We start from the raw sequence: 11,121 nt of genomic DNA, 5'->3' as shown, positions 1-11,121 counted from the left end.
AATGAGCATCGCTATGAGCCTCGTTAAAAGGGTCGCAATGACCTCACATTGACATATGGCTCACATTGACCGTTTCAATGACCCTCGCAATGACCCTTGCCAAAATCCTTGCAATGAGCTTCGCCTCTCCTCGAAATAAGCCTAGAAAAAACTTAGCAAAGGGCAAACTAGTTTAGCAAAATGCCAAACAAAAATCCAAGCAAACAGCCTAGCAAAATGCCTAGCAGTTAGCATACCAATAAGCCAAGCAATTGGTCTAGCAATAAGACTAGCAATAAGATCAACTACCCTAGCAAACGATTTCTTCTGTCTGTAATAACTCTCCGACAAATCTAGTATACCCTTTAATCTACGAGTAACGGGTATAATCAAACTGAAAAATCTTTTAAACATATATATCCGCTTTTCCATTACTGGAAATCGAAAGAAAATGAAATATATTTCCTGTCCGCTGCTCAATTAAATCGGATGCCACAAGGGGGAAGCACGACCTGCACCTGTCTTCAATCTGGGGGTTTTGGCTTTTGTGATATTTTGCTTTTCCTCGGCTAATGGAAATTTCCGTTAGTCCGTTGTGAAGCTTATTTTTCTTTGCGCAGCTTTTCACAGATTCAATTTGAAACGGTACATTGAATTAAATTACATAAACGAAGATGGGCGACGACGATGCCATGGCTGGCATGGGGATGCTAGGGCAACCCGTCAAGCGGCAACCGTAACAATAATATGGCCCACAAAATCGCATAACAATGAAAATGGCTAAATAAAAAGTCAGCAACAATAGTAGAAAGTCGTCTCAAAAAAGAAGTTATCCACCATGAGAAATGTAAAATGAACGCCGAGGGTGAAATGGGCAATGCTCTACTGAATCTTTGGTTAATAAAATTGCCAATAGGAAATTCAAGCTAAAAAATTTAAAATGTAATAAAAACATTTAAATTTTAAATTAAATAAAAATACTTCAACTTAGATTGCACATCAAGGGTTAGTATAAAATGTGTCCCTACCACATTTTGATTGTTTTCTTTTCATAGCTGCAACAACTTTCCTATGAATAGAGTATAACTAAAAGATGGCCCCAATCAAAGCAAAGTCATCGTCCATTGTAATAATAATGCTGAGAACATAGGCTAATGCACTTAGATTTTCCCAAAAAGAAAGTTGAAAAGAACAGCCATATAGCTGTGGAAAAAGTCGAGTCAATTAGGCGCGTTTCCGGTCAATTCGCTTTGTGCCTGGTTTTTGGGTCCAGCGATTCAATTGGGAGAATCGGTGATGGTGATGGTGGGGTATTTGGAGTGCAGGGGAGCCAACACCCCATCGAAGCACTCAACTCCTAAGCGCATAGGATGCCATCAGTGAGACGACATAAATTATGTTCTTTATGACCACACCAGGCCAAGCAAAAGTTGACTTTTTGCATTGAACTCCGCTGCATAAATCAAAACTGGAAATGCGTCGTGATCGGGTGGTGTACCCGAAAAAATTACTGATCCTATCTTCTTTTATTAAAAAATATAAAAAAATAGATGTTGTATGGCTTGAAATCATGGAAAATTGTATGATTTGGTTAATATTTTTTTTCTCTTTAAATATATTTTTAAAAATATTATTAAAAAAAATTCAACCCCAGACTTAAAGGGAGATAAAGTAGTTAGGAGATTGAGTGAAGAAGTTTACTTTTAACGGTTATGGCAATGGTTGACCATAACTCATAATGTTGTGTATCAATACTAATTAAAGTGTTAATAATTATTTGAGATTCGGTTTTTTTCTCAGTGTTCCTGAGAGTTGGCCAACAGTTTTTGGGGGCGACCCGTTTCGTAGTTTAAGCTCACGTATACCGCTGCACGTTTGCCGTCCTGGGGCCGCTTCTTTGCCTCCTTTTGCAGCTCCTGTCGCCGCAGGAGGTGGCCGCACAATTTGGCACGTGTGATAAACTCAAAATTGTTGCTGGCAGCCATCGCTGGACGCGACTGCAAGTGTCAGCATTTCCCAGTCCAAAAAACAAAAAAAAAAAATGGTTTGCTTTTTGCGCAGATTTTTCGAGGGTTATCTGGCGCATGTAGTTGACCTTGTGGGTGGCACAAAGTTGCCGCCATTAGGAAACTATTAGCTGCGGGCCTCGCCAAATATTTAAAATTTCCAACCCACTTTTCATGTTCGGTACTATCTCACCCCCACTTTTTTCGGTCTGTTTCGGGCGGAATGCTCAAACTATTTTATTCAACTTTGTCAGCATTGGAGAACAGGTTAGGTATTCGTTGTTCTAAATTATGGTCTGGCATATTTGTTAAAAAGTTGGTAGACAGTCGGGTTTGGAAGGAATTAATATTAATATTATTCGGAAGGAATGTTTGTATATGCCCCACATATAATGAAAGGGGTTTATGATAATGTAGAGTTGTAATATTTTAATAACCATTTTTCTTTATATATAGGATAGAAATTATGTATGTATAGACAAGCAATACCAAACCAAAGCTCTTACTCTAACCTTAATCGAAGGAATTTTTTGATCAAAATTATTCAAATTATATTTTGAACCCGGCTCTCTAATCTTACAATGATCTGATGTGGTTATTGAACAAAAATGCAACTCCTTTCAGACTGTATAAAATGGGTCAATAGGTAGCAATTTGCCAGCGTTCGACGCACTTCAACTCCATCTAGCTTAATCCCAGCATCGATTGTCTCGCGTTCCCCTCGTTTTCCTGCCAATGAAGTGAGCATTTGGCTTAATGGATGGTCGGCATCCAGACTGCGTCCCTTCGATAGGAGCTGCAATGCATAAAGAAAACATGGCGCCAAGAGCGCAGCTCACAATGGCCTCCGGTTAGATGCGACCGTCTGCGTGAGTATCTGTGTTGCAGAGCTTACGTGGCCCTTAGGTGCATGGCCCAAATGCCCGATGGCAGCCTACTTGCGCCAATTACACGTAACACTAGGTGCACTGGCAGAAAAACTAAGCTAGCCATTGGAGCACAGAGCGAGTTCAGTCGAAAGCGTGTTAAAAATATTAAACTATGGAGTAATCACGTTCCTGTTTATTGACAATTAAATTTGCCTTTTGAAGACAATGGATATCAGCATGTCTGCACTGAAATATACCTTAAGATTTTCGCGGATCTTTAATTACTACCTAGATATTTAAAAATACAGATTAGTATCTTTGGGTTTCAAAAATTATCGAAAAAAAACTAATACAAAATATTTCTTAAAGTTGCAAAAAATAGTTTAAACTAATAGTTATAGCCTTCTTTAAGTGCAGATGCGCGGACATTTACTGAGGACGAAATCCGATGCTTGGGGTCATGTGATAACCAGCCCTTTGAAGTGCTCAGCTCTCATGTACTTGGCCAAAAGGCAGCGGGATTCAGTCCTCTATTCGGGGGTTTGAATATAGATACATAGAACTTTGTGCTCTCTGCTCTTCTGCTTTTAAGTAGCGACTAATTAAAGGCGTCGCACGTATAGATTTCATTTTTGGCGGAGTACTAATGGGCGCCCTTTGACCGCAGCTGCCACACAGAGCAGCGCCAACCGCCCTTTGGTATTTTCCACTGGAACTCGAAAATGTTAACCAGCTGCACTCGGGGTCTTCAAGTGATGATTCGCTGATTTAATGCCGAGGACCCAACCGTTGGGCAACCATTCCTCATCAAATAAAGAACAATTTGGCTCATATAGCCGAATATTTAAGGACCTTTGAAATGGATTTTAAAACTGAAACCCTTTTTAATTAATTAATATATGTTAAAGCGCGGAAAAATAGTTAAAGCTTTTTTAAGCATGTTTTAAACTAAGCCAAAATAAAATGAAGTACAAAATAAATTTTAAAGTAATTAATTTTGATATGATCATTCGATTTAAGGAATATTTTGTATTTTAAAAAAATCCAAGTGGAACCAATATTCCACTTAAAAATGTAGAAATATTTTTTTTAATTGGCAAACCTCTAGTGGTTTTAGACAACAGCAAAAAATTGATTGCCTGTTTCAAAGCTTTGCCTTGTGCCCCACAAACTCCGGCTACGAATTGGAACACCCTCTCTGAGGGAATATAAATGGGCATGCGAAATGAGTCATTACAGATATGGTATGTATATGCAATCAGGCGGGCTTCCGCCTCCGCAACCCTGGAGCCCCAAAAAAGGGCACCACCTCACCCCCGGGGGGCGGCCACATCGAGTCATTTGTTAACAATCCAGAGCGGTGGCGGTTTTCAGGGCCAGCGCCAAATGCGCGGAAGTGTGTAGTCGGATGTGGTTAAGCATACGCCATGTGGGCCATCAAAATTTTGTTTTTGTCGTCGTTGTGCTCGTTCGCTGGCTCGCTTTTGATTTGCACTTTTTTCTGTTGGATTTTGGTGTTTTTTGTTTTGCTTTGGTGTGGATTTGAGGGTGGATGGATGCGATGGGGGTCTGGGTTTTATTAAGCAAATGTGCATGAAAATCTATGCACGGATACGCGCGCAATAATGCGAAATTTATGGCTCGCAAACGTGACACTCCGTGCCAAAAGCTGCAACTACACTGCACGCTGTCCTGCTCTTGGAGAAATAAAGGAGAGATATTTGAACTATATTTATGTTTACTAGTTTTACTAACATAGGGGGCATAGTGCTTTTTGAGAGCCTTTGGCTACGAATTTTTGGTAGGTTTACTTAATTTAACAACATTTTCTTAATTTTGATTTAAGATTTCATTGTATACATTTTTTTCCTAAGGAAATTTATGATTGTCAGAATATTTTTCCACAAGTTTCTGATGGGTTTTCCTCAAAAATATTTGTACATAAAAGTAAATACATTTTTATTTTAATATAAAGTTGCTTTTATAATCTTATTTATATATTTACAGTACATTTAAATACTTTCAATGGTTCTAAATTATTTTCCTAACACTAAATAGATTTTCTTTTAAGCTTTTAAATATATATATGAATATGTTTTTGAGTGTAGGACCCCATTCCATTGCGGCCACGCCCCCTGCCGGGCGGAAACTGCTCATTTCAACTCCGCCTGGGGAGGGGGGGGCGTATGGAGCTGATGGGGCTGATGCCTTTCGCAGTTCGCTCAGCATGCAGTTTTAATTGTTTTGTCGCTAAAATATGTTGGTCGCCTCCCAATCCCCCCATGTCTGTGCCCCTGCCCCTCCGCTCGTCTGCTGCATTTTATGGCATTTCATTTTGTGTAAGCACATACACACAGAATATTTACAAACTTTCGCTTTAATATTGTATCATAAAATAAACACGACGAGGATATGGCTTCCAACTCTAGTTTTGCCCTCACAAATTCCCATTTCATTTGCATGTTTTAGTTGACCGCAGTGAACATTTATCTGTCCCACGTTTTTTTTCACAAATATTTGACTCCAGTTTTTCGCCATTTCATTTGGTTGGCAATTGACGTTGCTTTGAGGATAGCTATTTGGTTGCAATTGATGGGAAAAACTTTCAATAAATGATGACAATAAATGAAAAATGTGAAGTCAGAGTTTGTAATGAATTTGTATTTAATAATAGTTGTGGGTTTTCATTTAATTTGTTTGTTCTCGAAGAACGGGGAACCAAAAATCCCCCAGTAAAAGCCCCAATACAATCGTTACGTCTAAAATCGCAATTCGCTTTAATTTGAGTATGATATCAAACCAAATTGATTTCTTTATACCCCGAATTTATTCCCAACGTCGAAATACTCGTTGGCCGCCTTTTACGCCGATTGCCGCCGACCACGCCCACCACCGCAGCGTGGGCGTTTTTATGGACCGCTTCCTGTTTTTACATTCCCGAATATACATAGATGTATTTTTGGTTTTTTGCCCCACTCTGGTTTTTGTTGGCTTTCTCTTTTTTTTTTTGGCTTGGCAGTTGGGTTTTCTATTAGTTCGGTTGGCGCTTGTCTGTTATTTGTGTGGCTTTGGCTTTCATTTGATTTGTACGGGATGTTTGCATATTTCAGCTTTGATTTATTGTTGCGGCGAGCGGGGAAAGTGCGACTCCTCTTAGGGAACTTCTGCTAATGGCCGTTGCCATTTCATTTCAGCAACAAGTTTTGTTCTAGCCCCCTTTTCACGGCTAATGCAACGCAGCTTGCAGCTCTCAGCTCTGCAACTATCGCAAGCACTTTGAGTTTGCCCCCCCCCCAGAGTTTTCCCCCCATTTTTCCACCCAATTTTCACAGCACAGCCCCATTTTCTCAGCAGCTGTGACAGGCGTTGGCAAAACTTTTTAATCTCGTTAGCCTGGACGGCGTAATAAAATTAAAGCCCCGATGCCAGGGCACTTTTCAGGTGGTGGAACTTTTGTGCTGCAATTTCAATACGCCATTTAAACTGATAATTGTTTTGTATAAATCATTTTGGTCCTGGCCACAATCACATGCACAAACAGGAGCAGAAATTACCTTTCGGTCGCGGAGAAAGTTAATTAAAAAATTGTGGCCAGAGCAGGGGGAGCCAGAGCTTTTGTTCAAGTAGCTCGCAGCTCAGGGGCTCAAATAAACTGCAATTCAATTAAGGACGCGGCCATAAATAAAGCCACACACACACAGGAGAACAAAATCAAGTTGCGGCCCACCCACCGACAGTAGGCATATTTAGTTAAATATTATTATAATTTCTCTTCGCTTTTTCTTTTTGGCCATCGCCTTTTGCGGCTGAAAAGCACATGAAACAGATAAAACGATTCTGGACACTGGGGGAAAGTCAGACTCTGCTTCCAAATATTGGACAGGACAGAATCTTAGACTAAGATATATAAAGATACATTTTATTGTATAGATACATCTATAGATTTGTATGAAATACTAAACAAATAATAAAAGAATTCCAAAACATTATAACATTATGATTATTCAGAGATATTGGTCACATATAAATAATCTAAAAGAGTAAAGATTTCTTATATAAGCTTTATTTTCAGTGTATCCACCACCCTTCTCTTATTCTATCTTTTTTTACTACCTCCATCTCTCCCTTTGGCTTTTTTGCGGTTTAATCTTTTATAAATAACAAATGGCGTAAGTTGCCTGCCTTTTTGCCGGAGTGGGCGTGGTCCACTGTGGGGGGGTTTAGGATGGAGGGGGTGTGGCCGAGGGGCCGGCTGTGTTTTTTAGGTATTTCGTATTTTTAATGCCACTCGTTTTGGGCCGTTTCTGCCTGTTTCAGCTTAAATAAACCCGAGCAGCAAAAGTTTAAGTTTGTGAAAAAAATAACGAAAAAACACAAAGCTGCGATAATAATTAAAATGAACAAACTAAAGGGCTCCCCTCAACAAAAAAAAAATGTAAGCTTAAGAATTGCCGAGCCATTTTGAATTTATATTCAATTGAACAATATATTTATTTATTTTAATGGAATGCAAGATATATTATAATTTTGTATTTATTTTTAAAAATGTATTCCTGTAAATTCTGTAACATATTGCAATATATTAAAAATTATAATTAAATTAAATTATTAAATTAAATAACTATAATAATAGTTATTTGTAAATTCCCTACTACTTAAAAAAAATCCAGCATTTTCCGAAATTTAACTTATTTACTATTTAGTAACTACTTGACCAACTCCTTCCAAAAATGTATCCCAAAAGGTCTATGGATGTTTCCTGTTTAAAAAGTTTAGCACACTCCAGACCTCGAAGGGGAAAACATAACAAAATATGATAAAGAAGTATACAAATACGAAAATTTCGCTGTGGCAACTTGGGCTAAAGTAATTATTTTTAATAATTGACTTGGCGTTTGCTTCATTTTTTTTGTTGTTCGGTCAGCTTGCCACCGCTTCCTCCTTGGCCTGGAAAATGTTTGAACTTTGAACTAATTTGGCAAAGTTTTTGGCGCTGTGTCCGTGTATGCATGTGGCTCCTCCTCCGTGGCCGTGACTCTGGCAGCTGTTTGGCCAAAAGCCTGCTGTCGCTGACCTACAGACCGCAGAGAGCGTGGCTCGAACTAATTAAATTTATGGGTCTGGCCAATTTTTATGCAGCGGCAGGGTCGAAATTTGAATTTAAACTTAAACAAACGCTAATTAGATTTGAAAGTGGATCCTCAAACTTAGAAGGGGTCATCAATTGATTAAAATAATCCAATTTCTTGAAAGAGATTATAAAATGTTGAATATGATTTCAAATTTTTAAAATATTAAAACCTTATGAAGCGTAGATATTTGGCGAAAGTGGAAAAAAATTTAAGACGAGTATGTAACGTTTCACTTATTCACTGATACTGTTCCACCCGGAATATAAAACATTTTAGTTTTTTATACTTCCGGAACTGTTCAACTCAGCTATCGATACAGTTTTGTGTTCCCTGAAATCCCAGGGCTGGGTATGATCGCACTGAAACAATCGATTTGTGTACAATCGATAAGCGACCCTGACAGCCGTGTGCCTAAAATTCTGGAAAGTTTGGGAATTTTATAATTTTCTTCAAAAAATGGAGTTCAATCAATTCGCTGACTCGGCTCTAAGCTCCCTTTTAGAGACCACAAAGTTCCTTAAGGAAATCACCGATGGTAAGCTACAGCAAGGCATGAAGAAAACATTAAAAGATTGTTATAATCTCCGACAGGCATATCAGATGACGATGGCGAGGTCCGTAAGTTGCTGGAGGAAGGAGCCAACTCTCGCCTAGAGCATGCCGAGAAAATCATCGAGCGTAAGACCAAGCACAAGGAACTCGTGCAGGAAATGCAGAAGGCCAGAGGTGAAAGCACCACTGTCGAGAAATTCGGGCGGACTTGGAACGAACGCCAGGATGCAGTGGAGCGGAAGCCCATCAATGCCAAAAACACAGCCGAGTATCAGAGCTTCAAGCGATCCATTGAGTCCACACTTTCAAACGCAGAACCAGAAGCTAACAATTCCGATGACGATGTGGTTGCAACGGAGGTGTCCTGTAACAGTGCCTTCTCACCATACGATCCCTGGACCAAGGCGCTCATCAGGAATCCCGTTCGCAACAAAATGTGCAGGCACATCTACGACCGCGAATATGTTCACGGACTCATCAAGAACAACATTGGGATTCGATGCCCAGTGGCTGGTTGTGCCAACACGGTCTACATCCATCCGGCCCACTTGATCGAGGATGAGGGTGTCAGGCAGAAGATACGCTTGCAGGTGTTGCAGGATATGCAGTCGGACACAGACGATGATGAAGAAGAAGGAACCCAAGAGGAAGTTGAGCAGGAGGACGAGGATGAGGATTGATTCAATGTTAGTTCCACTTTCTATTGAATATCAGAACAGAACCTCTTCGATTCAGGGTATTCATATATAAGTTAATCTAATTTGCTTGCTTTAGTTTACTTAATATACTGAATTTGTAACCATAATGCAAACATAACCTTACCATTGCTTCCCAATAAACCAGAACATTTTATGGGTCTCATGGCATTTAAGTCCCGTTTCACATCTAAGAAATCAACCTATCTTTACCAATAATTATTAGAACTTTGTGGAATACCGCACAAATTTAATTGAATTTAGATTTGACAAACATCTTTATAAATAATTGAGAAAATATATCTGCTGAACGAAAATATATTTATAAACCTTCCTATAATAAATAATGTATATCTCAACAAGTCACTAATTAATTAAAACTTATCACCGATTTTATAAATTGAAATAAATTAAGGAAAAATCAGTCAAAGTCTAACTTGTAATTCCCTTTGTAAAAAACGGGTTTTAATTTATTTAATTGTCCAAAAAAACTGCTAATCCATTTAATCACATAGAAAAGTAGTCGACAAAAAATGTCCGAAAAAAGCTGCCGATTTGTAGTATATTAAATTAAATGAGTTTAACCATAAATATCGAATGCAAATGACGACAAACAATTGAAAATGAATTGCGTTCGAGTCTAATTAGATAACTTAAACAAATACATGTGTAGCATAATTAATTTGCATTTTCCAAATATTTCGCTCATTATTTGCACGACCCTTACACTCGCCCGTTTTACTTTGTTGCCAGTTAATATATAACAAATTATGTACACAAGCTGCAAATATTTAGCAATTAAACCCCTGAATGCAAAACAGTCGATGAAATTTTAAATTGCAATTCGATGCCATGGTAGCGGAATATGTGGGCGAAGAATTTAATTAATTCGAAATTTGTGTAGTTAGCAGATGATGACATTTGACCTTTTGCGACTTTATGTTTGGTAAGCAATAATATTGCGTAGTGTTTCTCGAGAACTCCCACAGATTCTATGAAACGCATAAAAAACCGTCCCGTCACCTCCATTGCCATAATTAGCAGAAAAGCTTCTGAGTCCTTTTCAGTACGGTCCTTTACCATTTATCGTGTTTGACCCTCCCAGGAGTTTTAAAATGCACACGCGACCAACATAAATTAGCGCCTCGACACGAACGATGGTAAAGGCATTAAGCCGATCGCCTGGCATAAGCGGAGGTCCCCAAAGAAAAGGTGGCTAAAATGGTGTGGGTCCTACTAATGTATAAAAATTTAGATGAAGAATTTTAACAATGGAATAAATGAATATTCAGCAAAGTTTGATTTTGTTTTTTTGAATACATTGGTAACAATTTTAATTTATTTCATCAGCCTTTTTAACAGTTTACTCATATATATATTTCTTTAAAAGGTTTTTGTGTTTACCGAATATAAGTTTTGAGAACACCTTATCATATTTATTTATTCATTGTTATACTTCTTTAACAGGTTTTTTTTGTATTTACCGACTATAAATATGGAAAGCACCTCATCATATTTATTTTTATCACATTTAAAGCTTTTCTACCACTTAGAATTTCAAATGATTTTTCTTTTACCACTTCAGGAAAAATACCCAAAACAATAACATCTGAAGAGAAGGAAGGGGAATTCTCAAAGCAGACAGGCGGTATGAAAATATTTGCATTACTTCTGCTTTAGTGGAGGCATTACCCACTTTCATTTCCAACTCAAATTTTCCTTTTCCCATGGCGGCGTCACATGCGTTGCCTTTCTTGCGTTTTAGTGTAATTTCCGCAATAATTTCCGACCACATTTTATGCCGCCCTTATTGATATCCCATAAACCCCTCATCTTTTCACCCACTCAGTGTTTCGATTTTTTAATCATTGCGTCATACAGTAAATTT

General features: G+C 38.4%; 1 protein-coding gene across 1 annotated transcript; it reads left to right on the top strand.

The window, feature by feature from the left end:
- Nucleotides 1–8,360: 8,360 nt before the first annotated feature.
- On the top strand, nucleotides 8,361–9,404 carry LOC108011944 (uncharacterized). Its single transcript, XM_017077198.4, has 2 exons — nucleotides 8,361–8,521; nucleotides 8,578–9,404. Exons 1-2 carry the CDS (start codon nucleotides 8,443–8,445, stop codon nucleotides 9,216–9,218), a joined length of 720 nt encoding a protein of 239 aa, XP_016932687.3. The 5' UTR covers nucleotides 8,361–8,442; the 3' UTR covers nucleotides 9,219–9,404.
- The last annotated feature ends 1,717 nt before the right edge of the window (nucleotides 9,405–11,121 follow it).

Source organism: Drosophila suzukii, chromosome 2L (genome assembly GCF_043229965.1).
Source record: "Drosophila suzukii chromosome 2L, CBGP_Dsuzu_IsoJpt1.0, whole genome shotgun sequence".
Taxonomy (NCBI): domain Eukaryota; kingdom Metazoa; phylum Arthropoda; class Insecta; order Diptera; family Drosophilidae; genus Drosophila; species Drosophila suzukii.
The sequence above is the reverse complement of the archived record's forward strand: the minus strand, read 5'-3'. Positions and strand labels throughout refer to the sequence as shown.

Coding starts and splice junctions, on each gene's coding strand:
- LOC108011944 (XM_017077198.4), top strand. CDS start 8,443: ATGGAGTTCAATCAATTCGCTGACTCGGCTCTAAGCTCCCTTTTAGAG. Junction 8,522..8,577: donor CCTTAAGGAAATCACCGATG/GTAAGCTACAGC, acceptor AATCTCCGACAG/GCATATCAGATGACGATGGC.